We start from the raw sequence: 19,171 nt of genomic DNA, 5'->3' as shown, positions 1-19,171 counted from the left end.
CAGCTCCCTAGCATGCTTTCCTATGTTCTGCAGTAACCATCTAATAACATATGGTATCACAACTCTCCCATTATTTATTTGTGTTAAACCTGTAGGTAACATTTTCCATTTACATCTTCAATTAATTGCTTATAGATCTTAGAGTATTCTACTTCATTTTCTAAGGCTTTTGTTAATGCCTCAGAAAATGTGTTAGTTAATGCCTTTGATACCGGGAGAGAAGAAGCTTATTGGATCAGCTCCTCAGCTAAATGCGCCCTGATGCTGTGGCAGCCAAGCTGTCAGCATCTCGTGCCCGCCTGTCCTGACCAAGAGTGACACAGACACTCACAAAGCACTGTTCAAATAAGCAATGTATTGGTATTTTTGCAGAGGTCAAAGCTTCGGTGGTGAATGGACGCTTCCCGAGAGGCTGGGTGGTCACTGTCCAGCTGGTAACAAAGCCTCTGCTTTCAGCCTCCCGCAAGGGTGGTTTTGCTGTGGAGAGAACACGGAGGAGCAATTCCCACTGCCAACTGAGCAGCATCTTCTCCATGTCCAGCATGCTCAGCTCCGAGGCATGTGGCAAGCAGGATGTCCGTCAGGCATCTTCATAGCCGCCACAATCATTGCTGGCTTTGGGGCTGGGAATCCCTCCTGTGCATGCTTCCCAAGGGGATGGTGGTCAGGAGGTGCGTGACAGCTGTCTTCAAGGCATGGGTGGCAAAGTTGGAGCCTAACAGGATACAGACACAGAGCTGCAGATGTCCGACGTGGAAGGTGTTGTGCCGAGCTTGCCTACGCGTGTCCTGAACAGCTCTGTGGCCATGTTGTGCTGGGGATGGAGGTGTCCTTTCTCATCTGGCTGCTCAGGAAGATATCTGAATCCTCTTGCTGCACCCCAAATACTATTTCAATTGTGAGTCTTCTCCTGGCAGCACCTGTCAGCTGGAACTTGCACGTGCGGGTGGAAGGCAGCACTTCTACATTGTAAACCTGCGACTGAGGCATAAGCACCCAGGCTGTTTTCACAAAGTTCTGGAACCACCTTGCAGTCTTCTCCGCATCTAGGTAGGAGTCGGTGCAGAGGGTGTCTAGGAGGCTCGGCTCCTGCTTTTTCAGCTCCTCCTCAGAATGATGGAGGAAGCACAGCATGTCCTCAGAGTCCTGCTCCCTCTCGCACGTGCACTCCAGCTCCACACGGATAGAGGACTTCCTCGCCAGCAGATCCTCTTCATTGCCCAGCTCCAGGTGGAAGGAGTGCCCACGGGGGGCCGTCATGGGCACAAGTAGGCGGTAGACAGGATCCTTCATATGGGGATTCCAACCTTCAAAGGCACTGCCCACTCCGATGGCTCGCTGTAGATTCGGGAAGAAACTACTTAGGACGACTGAGTCAAAGATATGCAGGAGGTCTCCCACAATCTCCTCCACCAGTGCGCATCTGACGGTCGGATCCGGGAATGGCCAGTAGACGCGCTCAGCTATAAATCTGGGCACATCTCTTGCATCATTGGGGAGTGGTGGTACTCTTGCTTCCTCCTCTTCTTCACTGCTGGAGCTCTCGTCATCACTGTCATGTTTCCGGGTATTTTTAAAGAGCAGGCACACTTTCCAAAAGAGCAGGAGAGCAACACCAACACAGGCCCAGAACTGCCAGTACTGTGTGGCAGATAAGAGCAGGGCTCCCATATGCATCGAGCTCTGCTGCTTCTCTAGCGCCTCAATTTCCAACAGGATCTGCGCCATGCGTTGTTGCATCTCCTCCGCATACTGCCGCATGCGCTCATTCGTAGCTTCATCCAATTCATCCCCGACTTTCTTTGGGATCTCGACTAAGCCCAAGAACGCCAGGAAATAGAAAGCTGCCGAAACCATGGTCTGAAAGAGAGAAGCACGTCAGTGGGGCTGGGTGGGAGCTGGATGGCGGCTGAGGGAGCTGCGGCAGGAACCACAGGCCCCTGGGGTCAGGTAGGAGAGGGGGCGAGGGAGCTGGGAGGCAGCAGGGACTGTGGGCAGTGCCAGTGGGGACAGCCGCAAGCCCTGCCCTGGCCCAACCCAGTCTTCCCCCTGCTGCTGCACTCACCGATGGCTCAGGCCAAAGTGAAGCAGCGCTGCCCGCGGCTGCCTTTAAAGCCTCCCCCCCATTGTGACACGTCCTCTGTGATGTCACCTGCGCCCACACCGCATCACAGGACCCCTGCCCCACCCTCGGTGCCCACCGCACGTCCCACTGCCAACTGAGCAGCATCTTCTCCATGTCCAGCATGCTCAGCTTTGGGGCTTGTGGCCAGCAGGGTGTCTGTCAGGCATCTTTGTAGCTGCCACAATCATTGCTGGCTTTGGGGCTGGAAATGCCTCCTGTGCATGCTTCCCAAGGGGATGGTGGTCAAGAAGTGCGTGACAGCTGTCTTCAAGGCATGGGTGGCAAAGTTGGCGCCTAAGTGGATACAGACACAGAGCTGCAGATGTCCGACGTGGAAGGTGTTGTGCCGAGCATGCCTACGTGTGTCCTGAAGAACTGCATGTCTGGCACAGCGCAGCTCTGTGGCCACGTCGTGCTGCTGCTAACAACGCGCTCTGCCTACTCGAAGCTCATGAACGTGTCTGAGTTGTCTTGCTGTACCCCAAGCATCATCTCGATGGAGCGTGAGCTTGCAGAAATGGGTGGAGGGCAGCACCGTTAGCTGGAGTTAGGATGACTGAGACGTTCCCTGGAGAAGAGGAGGCTCAGGGGCGGCCTTATTGCTCTCTACAGGTACCTTAGAGGAGGCTGTAGCGAGGTGGAGGTTGGCCTGTTCTCCCACGTGCCTGGTGACAGGACGAGGGGGAACGGGCTAAAGTTGCACCAGGGGAGTTTTAGCTTGGATGTTAGGAAGAACTTCTTTTCCGAAAGGGTTGTTAGGCATTGGAACAGGCTGCCCAGGGAAGTGGTGGAGTCACCATCCCTGGAGGTCTTTAAAAGACGTTTAGATGTAGAGCTTAGGGATATGGTTTAGTGGGGACTGTTAGTATTAGGTCAGAGGTTGGACTCGATGATCTTGAGGTCTCTTCCAACCTAGAAATTCTGTGATTCTGTGATTCTGTGATTCTGTAGCCACCCAGGCTTATGTCACCCAGCTCTGTCACCCAGCTTCTGTCGCCGAGCTCTGCTCCTGGTCCCTCCTCTCAATTTCCAACAGGAGCTGCATCATGCACTCTTGCAGCTTCTCTGCACACTGCAGCATACATTGTCACGTGGCTGCACCTAATTCATCACTGACATTCTCCAGCTTGTAGATTAAACCCAACACAATCAGGGTGAAAAAAATTGCCAAAATTACAGTCTGAAAGAGGTGAGAGAGAAGCGGGTCAGTGGGGCTGGGTGGGAGCAGGCTGGCAGCTGAGGGAGCTACGGCAGGAGTATTGTGGTTCTGCTCAAGTGGGCAGCCAAGCTCCACTACAGCCTCCCTCTCCTCAAAGAGGAATGGGGAGAAAATACATGAAAAGAGCTCAAAGGTTGAGATAAGGATGAGAAAATCACTCAGTAATTATTGTAACGGGCAAACAGACTCGGCATAAGGAGACAGGAAGATTTATTGCCTATTACTAACAAGCTAGAGAAGTGAGAAACAAAGGAAAAAAAAACAAAAGCACCTTCCTCTCCATCCACCCTCTTCCACTTCCTCCCCCCCCCGAGCAGCGCAGGGCAATGAGGGAATGGGGGTTATGGTCAGTCTACAGCGCTTCTTCTCTGCCGCTCCTTCTCGGTCACTCTCGTCCCCTGTGCTGTGGGGTCCCTCCCACGGGATGCAGTCCTTGATGAACTGATCCGGCGTGGGCTTCCCACAGGCAGCAGCCCTTCCAGAGCTGCTCCAGATATGGGTCCGTACCACGGGGTCCATCCCTCAGGAGCAAACTGCTCCAACCTGGCTCCCCCACGGGCAGCAGCTCCTGCCCCATCACCTGCTCCTGTGTGGGCTCCTCTCCATGGGCTACAGGTTTGGCCCGGAATCTGCTCCAGCAGGGGTCTTCCACAGCCTCCGTCGGTGCAGGGCCACCTGCTCCACCATGGTCTCCTCCACGGGTTGCAGCGAAGAACCCTGCTCCACCGTGGCACTCCATGGGCTGCAGGGGGACATCCTGCTTCACCATGGGCCTCACCACAGGCCGCAGGGGACTTCTGCTCCAGCGCCTGCAGCACCTCTCCCCCTCCTTCTGCACTGACCTTGGCGCCTGCAAGGCTGTTCCTCACTCCTCTCACTCTCCCAGATGCTGTGTAGCACAGCGTTTTTTTCCCTGTCTTAAATATGCTCTCACAGATGCACAAAACAACATCGCTTATTGGCTCGGCTCAGGTCAGCAGTGGGGCCCTTACCAAACATGGGGCAGCTTCTAGATCCTTCTCCCAGAAGCCACCCCTATGGCCCCCTGCTACCAAAACCTTGCCACGTAAACCCACTACGAGGAGCCTCAGGCCCCTGGGGTCAGGTAGGTGAGGGGGTGATGGAGCTGGGAGGCAGCAGGGGCTGTGGGCAGTGCCAGCAGCGACAGCCACGAGCCCTGCCCTGAGCGGCTGGGCCCTGGCTGCAGGCTTAGCAAGGCCTCGGGGGGCAGCTTTTGTGCCCCAGCCCTGTGCTGCCCAGCCTTCCCCCTGCTGCTGCACTCGCCTCACGGATGGCTCAGGCCAGACTGCAGCATGGCCCCGAGGGGAGCAGAGACATTCCTGACAGGCACCAAGGGCCCTGAGGTGGACAGGGATGTTCCTGACAGGCACCAACTCTCTGAGGTGATCTGCTCTGGGGCAGACACGTTCTGCAGTGGACTGGGGGATCGGGACAGGCAAGGCTTTTTTTTTTGGCATCGAGGCAACTTGGGGCAGCTGATGGAGCCACCAGGGCCCTGCCACCCTCTCAAGGGAGGTTGAGGAGGCGAAGGCGGAGCCAGCAGTGCCCCCTCTACCCTGAGGTTCAGAGGCAGTTCCTAGGGAGTTCAAGCGAGGAGGACGTGCAAGCATGGCAGGGCATGGCAGTTGGCACAGGCAGGATGAGCAGGGAAGGCCCCCTGCCCATAAGAACAGATCATCTAAGGGCTGTCTTTCCCTAGCTTGGCCGCAGTGGTCTACACCAGGCAGAGAGCTCTCGCTAGGAAGTCTGTACACACCCAGACTGAGTGCCCGCTCCAAAATGCAGCAGCTCAGGTCTCCGGGTGCAGGGAGTGCCTGAGCCTGTTGCTACCACCTGTGGGGGGCAGAGAGACTGTGTGCGTGAGGTGCAAGCAGGTGGACGACCTGGTCCGCCTCGTGGCAGAACTCAAGGAGGAGGTCAAGAGGTTGAGGGATATCAGGGAGTGTGAGCGGGAGATAGACTGGTGGAGCAACTCCCTGCCAGGACTGAAGGAGAGGTACCGGGGTGGGACACCGCAAATGGGGATGGACCCCCTGCCCTGTTGCTGCCGGGCAGAGGCAGAGGACCTGGGAGTTGAGGAGGAATGGAAACAGGTCCCTGCTCGACATCGCAGGTAATGCCCCCCCTACCGGCCCCACCTTACCAGGTGCCATTACATTAACAGGTTTGAGGCCCATGAGCTTGAGAGACTGGTGGGTGAGGTTGAGGTAAAAAGTCTACCCAGGAGGATGCCTAGGACGCCTCAGGACTGCCTCCACCAAGAAACAAGGGCAATCGTTGGTTGATTCCCTTCTCAGGGGAACAGAGGGCCCTATTTGTTGGCCTGACCCTGCCCATAGGGAAGTCTGCTGCCTCACTGGGGCCAGGGTCAGGGACATTGCCAGAAAGCTTCCCAACGTGGTTCGCCCCTCTCTTTTGATAGTCCAGGCTGGCAGTGATAATATTAAAGAGAGAAGCCTGAAGGCTATCAAACGGGACTTTAGGGGACTGGGACAGGTAGTGGATGGAGCGGGAGTACAGGTGGTGTTTTCATCCATCCCTATGGTGGCACGGAGGGGTACAGAGAGGGCACGGAAAGCCCACCTGATAAACACATGGCTCAGAGGCTGGTGCCAACACAGAAATTTTAATTTTTTTTTTAATAAAAAATTGATGGCTGCAGACGGATCCCGATTATCTCTAAGGGGAAAACAGATCCTAGCCCGGAGCTGGCAGGGCTCATTGAGAGGGCTTTAAACTAGGTTAGAATGGGGACGGGGCTGAAGCAAGGCTTGTTAGAGCCAGGGGAAACAATGTCAAGGCTGGGAGAGAAGGCAATGGCCCAACTCAAGTGCATCTACACTAATGCATGCAGCATGGGTAACAAACGAGGAGCTGGAACCATCGTGCAGCAGGCAGGCTATGACTTAGTTGCCATCACGGAAGGATGGTGGGACCACTCTCATGACTGGAGTGCCGCAATGTCTGGCTATAGGCTTTTCAGAAGGGACAGGCAGCACAGAAGGGGTGGTGGTGTGGCTCTCTATATCAGAGAGTGTTTTGGTGATGTGGAACTTGAGGCTGAGAATGATAAGGTTGAGTCCCTATGGATTAGGATCGGCGGGAAGGCCAGCAGGGCAAGCATCCTGATGGGGTTCTGTTATAGACCGCCAAACCAGGATGAGGAGACTGATGAGGAGTTCTACAGGCAGCTGATAAAAGTTGCGAAATCATCAGCGCTTGTTCTCGTGGGGGACTTCAACTTCCCAGACATATCCTGAAAACACAACACAGCCCAGAGGAAGCAGTCTAGCAGGTTTCTGGAGAGCGTGGAAGATAGCTTCCTGACACAGCTGGTTAGTGAGCCTACCAGGGGAGGTGCCCCACTAGACCTGCTGTTCCTCTTCATTGCCCAGCTCCAGGTGGAAGGAGTGCCTACAGGGGGCTGTCATGGGCACAAGTAGGCGGTAGACAGGATCATTCCCATGGGGATTCCTGACAGGCACCAACAACCATGATGTGAAGAGGGACATTCCTGACAGGCATAAAGGGCCCTGAGGGGACTGGGACATTCCTGACAGGCTCCAGAGGCCCACGTAGGCGTCCAGATGGGCCTTGAGTATCTCCAGAGAAGGAGACCCCACAACCTCCCTGGGCAGCCTGGCCCAGTGCTCTGTCACCCTCACCCAGAAGTTCTTTCGCATGTTGGGGCGGAACTTCCTGTGCTCTATCTTGTGACCACTACCCCTTCTCCTGTCCCCGCCAATCACTGAAAAGAGGTTGGCCAAATCCCTCTGCCTCCCACACCTCAGGTGTTTATACACATTGATGAGATCCCCTCTCAGTCTTCTTTTCTCCAGGCTGAACAGACCCAGGGCTCTCAGCTTCTCCTCACGGGGAAGACGCTGCAGGCCCTGTATCATCTTTGTGGCCCTCCACTGGACTCTTTCCAGGAGCTCCCTGTCTTTTTTGTAGCGGGGAGCCCAGATGATGTGGGCATGATGCGGACACTGTTTGATTTGCATGTCATGGAAGAACTGCCTGTGTTCTGCAGTGTATGACTGCAAAGAGGAAGGACCCTGGGCTTTTAGAGCACTGGGACATTTACAGCTCTCTTGGTATGACAGTTACAGAAGACCTCTCAAGTGTTTGCCCATATTGTGTAGGGTGTGGAAAAGGCTCAGAACCAGCAGAGAGAGGAAGATTGCCACAGCCATTGACTTGCGGAAATCAGACTCTATAACCTCGGAGTAGTTATAAAGCAGGTACGTTTATTTGGCATTGCGCACACACGCCAGGCACAAGGGGGATAACTCCACCTAGCTTGCGCACCAAGGGTTACTGGCAGTGTGCTTGTGTTAGTGGGATAAATACATAGTCATTTCATTTCCCATGGTTCTCTTGCATATTTGTCAGGTCTCCGGAGAGTCATTAACGCAGGTTCCCGCCCCTATACGCATGCATACTGGAGTCCTTGGATGGTCGTCCGGCATACTCTGGTGGTCTCTTGATGAAGGCCAGAAGTCTTCCTCACTGCTAAACTCCTGACCTTTCCTGTCTTTAACAGACTTCAGCAGCCAAGCCAGTTTTTGCTGGTTCTATTATCTATGCATACAGTCTTTTATGCCCTTGTCTTTGGGTTGTTAATTGTGGTAGCTAAGACCTACAGAATCACCATTCTTTATCTTGTTCCCTGTCTCAAGTCCCCCCTTTTCTTTATCCTAAGGCAAATTCTTTTGCTTACAGCACTCACTGATTCAAAGTTTTCATAAAATTCTTACCACTTTCTACATGGTGCTTGATTCGGTTACACTTTCAGGTTTCATAATCATCTAGTCCTTTTATACAGCACCAAATGCACACTGTACTAATAATCAGGTTAAGAATACTAGTAAAAGTGAGATCAATATTCCTATAAACAATTGCTTAAGCCAAGAAAAGTTGGGTAACCAAGAGATCATTTTGTTTCTTAGTTCTTGAAAACCCCATGAGGTGTCATCTTGAACTACCTTATATAAGATCTCAGTCTTTTCCAAACTTTTTTTTTAACCTTTTTTTTTTTTTTTTTTGAGATCAGTCTCAATTTGTCCTGCCTCATTTACATACATACAGCAATACAGCAACTAATATTTCTTAAAGTGCATCCTCCCTCTTGGGAGACTAATAAAAGGTCTAGTGCCTAAAACGTTCTTATTGGTGTTATAAATGAAGTCTCAATTCAATCTGAATTTAGTAATATTTATAAAAGACAAGTAAACAGCACTGGGTGTACGGGGAGTCTGTGCACTACCAACACATACATATGAACATCGAACATTCTAAATATACAGAACATTGCTTTTACATACTAAACCCGAGTACACCCATACATATGTACAATCAGAAAAGGCAACAAACAATCCTTTAAGTCTATTACTATCGATGTCCATGACTGGGGGAGCACAGCTGGCCTGGTTGAAGTGCTCCCGTATCTTCCATGACTTATAACAGTCTCCATTTTCCATTCCTTTTCTTGATTACAAGCACCGGAGAATTCCAGGGCTAGTCGTGGGAACAATATTGAAACATGGGATTAGAAATCAGAGAGCGATTGATTAAGAATGAATATGTAGGCAACACATTGCTTAATACGTGCTACATTTGCGATGTGCCTGTGCTGCACTTAGGCCTCCAGATAACAGGAGCCCCTGGGACCCCAAGAACCAAATCAAACCAACGTTATGGTTCGGACTGTGAGCAAGGGCTCAGAGAGCATGTACAAGGAGATGAGGTGAAAAGTTCAACCCTGATGATGACATCTTACTTCATCCTCACGACCCTCAGCACCCAGCACCAGAAGACACCACGCAAGCACAGAGGGGAGGAGTTTATGGAAATGACTTGTTGGAGCTAATTTTAACACTAAGCGGGGACGGGTTATGAATATGTATAGGCATACTGGGAAACCTCTTGCATATGTAAATCTTTACTGCATATAACCAAAGCGAGTTGCCATGTTAGGGGCGCACAACTTTGTGGGACTACCCCCCGTGCTGCCCAGTGCTGAATAAACATACCTACTTTATGATCTTACTGATTGTGGAGTCAGTTTCCGCAAATCAATATGTTGTGCTTTAAGTTGTTAAGCAACTCGGCCTTCAGGTCTCATGCATCCCAGTCTTCCCGGATTGAAGGGAAACAGATCCGGCTCCCTTTCAAGGCCAATAGGGCCTGGATCAAAAGGCACGTCCAGGTCACCAGAGGGTGCAACAGCAAAGTCATGGCAGTAGCGGTGGGGGAGCCGATGGTGTAGCAGAAGGATCTGTGGACGAGCCCGCAGCTCCCTCGCTGTCTGGCAAACCACACGTTTCTGACTGTGGCCCCACATGGCTCTTTATGGCCTCAGAGATTGCTCTCCAGGTGCTGAGCAATCCCACCGCAACCTGGTGGTTTTTAGTAGCAGTCCCACACCTTGACCTCAGTTTGGTCCCATGTTTCAGGATCATAAAGTGTCTGATTGTTAATAAAGGGAATAAGCTGTAAGGTTACCAGGAGAGTCTTTGTTTCTAAGGATGTATGATTCCCCATAATGCGCAGCTGCTTACCAGCGAGGGGCAGTTGTGTGCTCGGCTCCACTTCTCTCAGCTCGAGCTTCTTCCCAGCTGCGGTGCGCCCATTTCCAGCGACTTCCTGTACGAGCTTCTTTGGGTGGTTTGCTGAGTTTGGCCGAACCTATCTTCATGAGGCGATCAATGTGCCTGTTCCCGTCTTGGTCCCTGTTCTGCTAGCCTGTCCCTATTCATTCCTTTTTTCTACTTCTTTATTGATGAAATAACTTCATTGTGTTGCCTTCTTCATCCTGAGGACAGGCTCCCCTCTTACACCCTTCACCCCACAGCAGTCGTTTTCAAAACAACTTTTCACTGGTCAAACAACTTTGCCCGGCAACAGCAAACACCCAGCAACTTCCATGCCTTAATGGCTGGAGAACAAGAAACCCGAGAGGGCAAGGCGTCTCCTGAATCACCCTTCTTTGTTCCCTCTAAACTCTTTACATTCCTGATGGCCTCATTGTTAAGAGTCTGATGTAATCATCAACCACGTGGCTTGCTGACCCCCATGGCCACACTCCCACATCTCCCCCTTCTTTATTAATATCAACCATCTCCTCGACACAAATTATTACTCCATATATCACATTGATTTGTTCTAGTTGCTTGCCCAAAACTATATGTTGTTGTTGTTGCAAAGATTGGTTTCCTACTTGGGTTAGATCTTCTCCTTTGTATGGCATTTGGTAAGGACTGCCATAGAATATCTCTAAGGGTCTTAGTTTTACCAATACATATTGGTTTCTTGACAGATTTTAGCAATCTGTTGTTTTATCAAATGATTCATTTGCTTCCACTTGCCTGTGGCCCATACGGAGTGTGTTGTTGCCAGTCAATCCCCAGCACTTTGCTGACTTGTTGGGTCAGTTCTGAACTGAAGGGTGGTCCCCTGTCAGATGACATTACTGGGGGTACACCAAATCTCGCAATAATGTAATTCAACAATACTTTGGACACTTCTCTGGCTTTGTTACTTCTACATTGGAATGCTCCTGGCCATCTGGAAAAGGTGTCTGTTAGCACCAATAGGCATCTAAACCCCCCTTGTCTTGGGAGTTCTAAGAAACCAATTTGCCACTCTTTCCCAGGAATATTTCCCTTCCCTATTGTTCCCATTTGGGGGTTGATTCCTGTCTGTGGATTCTTTTTAAGACATATGACACCTTGTTTCAATACTTGTCTGACAAATGAGGACCAATCCATTTTCTACTTAAAAACTGTTATAATATTTCAGCTCCCCAGCATGCTTTACTATGTTCTGCAATAACCATCTAATACCATATGGTATCACAACTCTCCCATTATTTATTTGTGTTAAACCTGTAGGTAACATTTTCCATTTACATCTTCAATTAATTGCTTATAGATCTTAGAGTATTCTACTTCATTTTCTAAGGCTTTTGTTAATGCCTCAGAAAATGTGTTAGTTAATGCCTTTGATACCGGGAGAGAAGAAGCTTATTGGATCAGCTCCTCAGCTAAATGCGCCCTGATGCTGTGGCAGCCAAGCTGTCAGCATCTCGTGCCCGCCTGTCCTGACCAAGAGTGACACAGACACTCACAAAGCACTGTTCAAATAAGCAATGTATTGGTATTTTTGCAGAGGTCAAAGCTTCGGTGGTGAATGGACGCTTCCCGAGAGGCTGGGTGGTCACTGTCCAGCTGGTAACAAAGCCTCTGCTTTCAGCCTCCCGCAAGGGTGGTTTTGCTGTGGAGAGAACACGGAGGAGCAATTCCCACTGCCAACTGAGCAGCATCTTCTCCATGTCCAGCATGCTCAGCTCCGAGGCATGTGGCAAGCAGGATGTCCGTCAGGCATCTTCATAGCCGCCACAATCATTGCTGGCTTTGGGGCTGGGAATCCCTCCTGTGCATGCTTCCCAAGGGGATGGTGGTCAGGAGGTGCGTGACAGCTGTCTTCAAGGCATGGGTGGCAAAGTTGGAGCCTAACAGGATACAGACACAGAGCTGCAGATGTCCGACGTGGAAGGTGTTGTGCCGAGCTTGCCTACGCGTGTCCTGAACAGCTCTGTGGCCATGTTGTGCTGGGGATGGAGGTGTCCTTTCTCATCTGGCTGCTCAGGAAGATATCTGAATCCTCTTGCTGCACCCCAAATACTATTTCAATTGTGAGTCTTCTCCTGGCAGCACCTGTCAGCTGGAACTTGCACGTGCGGGTGGAAGGCAGCACTTCTACATTGTAAACCTGCGACTGAGGCATAAGCACCCAGGCTGTTTTCACAAAGTTCTGGAACCACCTTGCAGTCTTCTCCGCATCTAGGTAGGAGTCGGTGCAGAGGGTGTCTAGGAGGCTCGGCTCCTGCTTTTTCAGCTCCTCCTCAGAATGATGGAGGAAGCACAGCATGTCCTCAGAGTCCTGCTCCCTCTCGCACGTGCACTCCAGCTCCACACGGATAGAGGACTTCCTCGCCAGCAGATCCTCTTCATTGCCCAGCTCCAGGTGGAAGGAGTGCCCACGGGGGGCCGTCATGGGCACAAGTAGGCGGTAGACAGGATCCTTCATATGGGGATTCCAACCTTCAAAGGCACTGCCCACTCCGATGGCTCGCTGTAGATTCGGGAAGAAACTACTTAGGACGACTGAGTCAAAGATATGCAGGAGGTCTCCCACAATCTCCTCCACCAGTGCGCATCTGACGGTCGGATCCGGGAATGGCCAGTAGACGCGCTCAGCTATAAATCTGGGCACATCTCTTGCATCTCTGTGGAGTGGTGGTACTCTTGCTTCCTCCTCTTCTTCACTGCTGGAGCTCTCGTCATCACTGTCATGTTTCCGGGTATTTTTAAAGAGCAGGCACACTTTCCAAAAGAGCAGGAGAGCAACAACAACACCAGCCCAGAACTGCCAGTACTGTGTGGCAGATAAGAGCAGGGCTCCCATATGCATCGAGCTCTGCTGCTTCTCTAGCGCCTCAATTTCCAACAGCAGCTGCGCCATGCGTTGTTGCATCTCCTCCGCATACTGCCGCATGCGCTCATTCGTAGCTTCATCCAATTCATCCCCGACTTCCACTGGGCTCTCGACTAAGCCCAAGAACGCCAGGAAATAGAAAGCTGCCGAAACCATGGTCTGAAAGAGAGAGAAGCACGTCAGTGGGGCTGGGTGGGAGCTGGATGGCGGCTGAGGGAGCTGCGGCAGGAGCCACAGGCCCCTGGGGTCAGGTAGGAGAGGGGGCGAGGGAGCTGGGAGGCAGCAGGGACTGTGGGCAGTGCCAGTGGGGACAGCCACGAGCCCTGCCCTGGCCCAACCCAGTCTTCCCCCTGCTGCTGCACTCACCAATGGCTCAGGCCAAAGTGAAGCAGCGCTGCCCGCGGCTGCCTTTAAAGCCTCCCCCCCATTGTGACACGTCCTCTGTGATGTCACCTGCGCCCACACCGCATCACAGGACCCCCGCCCCGCCCTCGGTGCCCACCGCATGTCCCACTGCCAACTGAGCAGCATCTTCTCCATGTCCAGCATGCTCAGCTTTGGGGCTTGTGGCCAGCAGGGTGTCTGTCAGGCATCTTTGTAGCTGCCACAATCATTGCTGGCTTTGGGGCTGGGAATCCCTCCTGTGCATGCTTCCCAAGGGGATGGTGGTCAAGAAGTGCGTGACAGCTGTCTTCAAGGCATGGGTGGCAAAGTTGGCGCCTAAGAGGATACAGACACAGAGCTGCAGATGTCCGACGTGGAAGGTGTTGTGCCGAGCATGCCTACGTGTGTCCTGAAGAACTGCATGTCTGGCACAGCGCAGCTCTGTGGCCACGTCGTGCTGCTGCTAACAACGCGCTCTGCCTACTCAATGCTCATGAACGTGTCTGAGTTGTCTTGCTGTACCCCAAGCATCATCTCGATGGAGCGTGAGCTTGCAGAAATGGGTGGAGGGCAGCACCGTTAGCTGGAGTTAGGATGACTGAGACGTTCCCTGGAGAAGAGGAGGCTCAGGGGCGGCCTTATTGCTCTCTACAGGTACCTTAGAGGAGGCTGTAGCGAGGTGGAGGTTGGCCTGTTCTCCCACGTGCCTGGTGACAGGACGAGGGGGAACGGGCTAAAGTTGCACCAGGGGAGTTTTAGCTTGGATGTTAGGAAGAACTTCTTTTCCGAAAGGGTTGTTAGGCATTGGAACAGGCTGCCCAGGGAAGTGGTGGAGTCACCATCCCTGGAGGTCTTTAAAAGACGTTTAGATGTAGAGCTTAGGGATATGGTTTAGTGGGGACTGTTAGTATTAGGTCAGAGGTTGGACTCGATGATCTTGAGGTCTCTTCCAACCTAGAAATTCTGTGATTCTGTGATTCTGTGATTCTGTAGCCACCCAGGCTTATGTCACCCAGCTCTGTCACCCAGCTTCTGTCGCCGAGCTCTGCTCCTGGTCCCTCCTCTCAATTTCCAACAGGAGCTGCATCATGCACTCTTGCAGCTTCTCTGCACACTGCAGCATACATTGTCACGTGGCTGCACCTAATTCATCACTGACATTCTCCAGCTTGTAGATTAAACCCAACACAATCAGGGTGAAAAAAATTGCCAAAATTACAGTCTGAAAGAGGTGAGAGAGAAGCGGGTCAGTGGGGCTGGGTGGGAGCAGGCTGGCAGCTGAGGGAGCTACGGCAGGAGTATTGTGGTTCTGCTCAAGTGGGCAGCCAAGCTCCACTACAGCCTCCCTCTCCTCAAAGAGGAATGGGGAGAAAATACATGAAAAGAGCTCAAAGGTTGAGATAAGGATGAGAAAATCACTCAGTAATTATTGTAACGGGCAAACAGACTCGGCATAAGGAGACAGGAAGATTTATTGCCTATTACTAACAAGCTAGAGAAGTGAGAAACAAAGGAAAAAAAAACAAAAGCACCTTCCTCTCCATCCACCCTCTTCCACTTCCTCCCCCCCCCGAGCAGCGCAGGGCAATGAGGGAATGGGGGTTATGGTCAGTCTACAGCGCTTCTTCTCTGCCGCTCCTTCTCGGTCACTCTCGTCCCCTGTGCTGTGGGGTCCCTCCCACGGGATGCAGTCCTTGATGAACTGATCCGGCGTGGGCTTCCCACAGGCAGCAGCCCTTCCAGAGCTGCTCCAGATATGGGTCCGTACCACGGGGTCCATCCCTCAGGAGCAAACTGCTCCAACCTGGCTCCCCCACGGGCAGCAGCTCCTGCCCCATCACCTGCTCCTGTGTGGGCTCCTCTCCATGGGCTACAGGTTTGGCCCGGAATCTGCTCCAGCAGGGGTCTTCCACAGCCTCCGTCGGTGCAGGGCCACCTGCTCCACCATGGTCTCCTCCACGGGTTGCAGCGAAGAACCCTGCTCCACCGTGGCACTCCATGGGCTGCAGGGGGACATCCTGCTTCACCATGGGCCTCACCACAGGCCGCAGGGGACTTCTGCTCCAGCGCCTGCAGCACCTCTCCCCCTCCTTCTGCACTGACCTTGGCGCCTGCAAGGCTGTTCCTCACTCCTCTCACTCTCCCAGATGCTGTGTAGCACAGCGTTTTTTTCCCTGTCTTAAATATGCTCTCACAGATGCACAAAACAACATCGCTTATTGGCTCGGCTCAGGTCAGCAGTGGGGCCCTTACCAAACATGGGGCAGCTTCTAGATCCTTCTCCCAGAAGCCACCCCTATGGCCCCCTACTACCAAAACCTTGCCACGTAAACCCACTACGAGGAGCCTCAGGCCCCTGGGGTCAGGTAGGTGAGGGGGTGATGGAGCTGGGAGGCAGCAGGGGCTGTGGGCAGTGCCAGCAGCGACAGCCACGAGCCCTGCCCTGAGCGGCTGGGCCCTGGCTGCAGGCTTAGCAAGGCCTCGGGGGGCAGCTTTTGTGCCCCAGCCCTGTGCTGCCCAGCCTTCCCCCTGCTGCTGCACTCGCCTCACGGATGGCTCAGGCCAGACTGCAGCATGGCCCCGAGGGGAGCAGGGACATTCCTGACAGGCACCAAGGGCCCTGAGGTGGACAGGGATGTTCCTGACAGGCACCAACTCTCTGAGGTGATCTGCTCTGGGGCAGACACGTTCTGCAGTGGACTGGGGGATCGGGACAGGCAAGGCTTTTTTTTTGGCATCGAGGCAACTTGGGGCAGCTGATGGAGCCACCAGGGCCCTGCCGCCCTCTCAAGGGAGGTTGAGGAGGCGAAGGCGGAGCCAGCAGTGCCCCCTCTACCCTGAGGTTCAGAGGCAGCTCCTAGGGAGTTCAAGCGAGGAGGACGTGCAAGCATGGCAGGGCATGGCAGTTGGCACAGGCAGGATGAGCAGGGAAGGCCCCCTGCCCATAAGAACAGATCCTCTAAGGGCTGTCTTTCCCTAGCTTGGCCGCAGTGGTCTACACCAGGCAGAGAGCTCTCGCTAGGAAGTCTGTACACACCCAGACTGAGTGCCCGCTCCAAAATGCAGCAGCTCAGGTCTCCGGGTGCAGGGAGTGCCTGAGCCTGTTGCTACCACCTGTGGGGGGCAGAGAGACTGTGTGCGTGAGGTGCAAGCAGGTGGACGACCTGGTCCGCCTCGTGGCAGAACTCAAGGAGGAGGTCAAGAGGTTGAGGGATATCAGGGAGTGTGAGCGGGAGATAGACTGGTGGAGCAACTCCCTGCCAGGACTGAAGGAGAGGTACCGGGGTGGGACACCGCAAATGGGGATGGACCCCCTGCCCTGTTGCTGTCGGGCAGAGGCAGAGGACCTGGGAGTTGAGGAGGAATGGAAACAGGTCCCTGCTCGACATCGCAGGTAATGCCCCCCCTACCGGCCCCACCTTACCAGGTGCCATTACATTAACAGGTTTGAGGCCCATGAGCTTGAGAGACTGGTGGGTGAGGTTGAGGTAAAAAGTCTACCCAGGAGGATGCCTAGGACGCCTCAGGACTGCCTCCACCAAGAAACAAGGGCAATCGTTGTTGGTTGATTCCCTTCTCAGGGGAACAGAGGGCCCTATTTGTTGGCCTGACCCTGCCCATAGGGAAGTCTGCTGCCTCACTGGGGCCAGGGTCAGGGACATTGCCAGAAAGCTTCCCAACGTGGTTCGCCCCTCTCTTTTGATAGTCGAGGCTGGCAGTGATAATATTAAAGAGAGAAGCCTGAAGGCTATCAAACGGGACTTTAGGGGACTGGGACAGGTAGTGGATGGAGCGGGAGTACAGGTGGTGTTTTCATCCATCCCTATGGTGGCACGGAGGGGTACAGAGAGGGCACGGAAAGCCCACCTGATAAACACATGGCTCAGAGGCTGGTGCCAACACAGAAATTTTAATTTTTTTTTTAATAAAAAATTGATGGCTGCAGACGGATCCCAATTATCTCTAAGGGGAAAACAGATCCTAGCCCGGAGCTGGCAGGGCTCATTGAGAGGGCTTTAAACTAGGTTAGAATGGGGACGGGGCTGAAGCAAGGCTTGTTAGAGCCAGGGGAAACAATGTCAAGGCTGGGAGAGAAGGCAATGGCCCAACTCAAGTGCATCTACACTAATGCATGCAGCATGGGTAACAAACGAGGAGCTGGAACCATCGTGCAGCAGGCAGGCTGTGACTTAGTTGCCATCACGGAAGGATGGTGGGACCACTCTCATGACTGGAGTGCCGCAATGTCTGGCTATAGGCTTTTCAGAAGGGACAGGCAGCACAGAAGGGGTGGTGGTGTGGCTCTCTATATCAGAGGGTGTTTTGGTGATGTGGAACTTGAGGCTGAGAATGATAGGGTTGAGTCCCTATGGATTAGGATCGGCGGGAAGGCCAGCAGGGCAAGCATCCTGATGGGGTTCTGTTATAGACCGCCAAACCAGGATGGGGAGACTGATGAGGAGTTCTACAGGCAGCTGATAAAAGTTGCGAAATCATCAGCGCTTGTTCTCGTGGGGGACTTCAACTTCCCAGACATATCCTGAAAACACAACACAGCCCAGAGGAAGCAGTCTAGCAGGTTTCTGGAGAGCGTGGAAGATAGCTTCCTGACACAGCTGGTTAGTGAGCCTACCAGAGGAGGTGCCCCACTAGACCTGCTGTTCCTCTTCATTGCCCAGCTCCAGGTGGAAGGAGTGCCTACAGGGGGCTGTCATGGGCACAAGTAGGCGGTAGACAGGATCATTCCCATGGGGATTCCTGACAGGCACCAACAACCATGATGTGAAGAGGGACATTCCTGACAGGCATAAAGGGCCCTGAGGGGGACTGGGACATTCCTGACAGGCTCCAGAGGCCCACGTAGGCGTCCAGATGGGCCTTGAGTATCTCCAGAGAAGGAGACCCCACAACCTCCCTGGGCAGCCTGGCCCAGTGCTCTGTCACCCTCACCCAGAAGTTCTTTCGCATGTTGGGGCGGAACTTCCTGTGCTCTATCTTGTGACCACTACCCCTTCTCCTGTCCCCGCCAATCACTGAAAAGAGGTTGGCCAAATCCCTCTGCCTCCCACACCTCAGGTATTTATACACATTGATGAGATCCCCTCTCAGTCTTCTTTTCTCCAGGCTGAACAGACCCAGGGCTCTCAGCTTCTCCTCACGGGGAAGACGCTGCAGGCCCTGTATCATCTTTGTGGCCCTCCACTGGACTCTTTCCAGGAGCTCCCTGTCTTTTTTGTAGCGGGGAGCCCAGATGCTGTGGGCATGATGCGGACACTGTTTGATTTGCATGTCATGGAAGAACTGCCTGTGTTCTGCAGTGTATGACTGCAAAGAGGAAGGACCCTGGGCTTTTAGAGCACTGGGACATTTACAGCTCTCTTGGTATGACAGTTACAGAAGACCTCTCAAGTGTTTGCCCATATTGTGTAGGGTGTGGAAAAGGCTCAGAACCAGCAGAGAGAGGAAGATTGCCACAGCCATTGATTTGCGGAAATCAGACTCTATAACCTCGGAGTAGTTATAAAGCAGGTACGTTTATTTGGCATTGCGCACACACGCCAGGCACAAGGGGGATAACTCCACCTAGCTTGCGCACCAAGGGTTACTGCCAGTGTGCTTGTATTAGTGGGATAAATACATAGTCATTTCATTTCCCATGGTTCTCTTGCATATCTGTCAGGTCTCCGAAGAGTCATTAACGCAGGTTCCCGCCCCTATACGCATGCATACTGGAGTCCTTGGATGGTCGTCCGGCATACTCTGGTGGTCTCTTGATGAAGGCCAGAAGTCTTCCTCACTGCTAAACTCCTGACCTTTCCTGTCTTTAACAGACTTCAGCAGCCAAGCCAGTTTTTGCTGGTTCCATTATCTATGCATACAGTCTTTTATGCCCTTGTCTTTGGGTTGTTAATTGTGGTAGC

The 19,171-nt window shown here is 52.9% G+C and overlaps 2 protein-coding genes across 2 annotated transcripts; both read right to left on the bottom strand.

The window, feature by feature from the left end:
* Window positions 1-605: 605 nt before the first annotated feature.
* Window positions 606-1,857, bottom strand: LOC116489458 (inositol 1,4,5-trisphosphate receptor-interacting protein-like 1). The gene is given in 2 exon segments (XM_032187858.1): window positions 606-786; window positions 788-1,857. Coding segments are annotated over 2 exon segments (1,251 nt in total).
* A 9,913-nt stretch (window positions 1,858-11,770) lies between these two features.
* On the bottom strand, window positions 11,771-13,022 carry LOC116489455 (inositol 1,4,5-trisphosphate receptor-interacting protein-like 1). Its single transcript, XM_032187854.1, is given in 2 exon segments — window positions 11,771-11,951; window positions 11,953-13,022. Coding segments are annotated over 2 exon segments (1,251 nt in total).
* Between the last annotated feature and the right edge of the window lie 6,149 nt (window positions 13,023-19,171).

This window comes from Aythya fuligula, chromosome 5, assembly GCF_009819795.1.
Source record: "Aythya fuligula isolate bAytFul2 chromosome 5, bAytFul2.pri, whole genome shotgun sequence".
Lineage (NCBI taxonomy): Eukaryota > Metazoa > Chordata > Aves > Anseriformes > Anatidae > Aythya > Aythya fuligula.
This window is presented reverse-complemented; position numbering and strand designations above follow the sequence as displayed.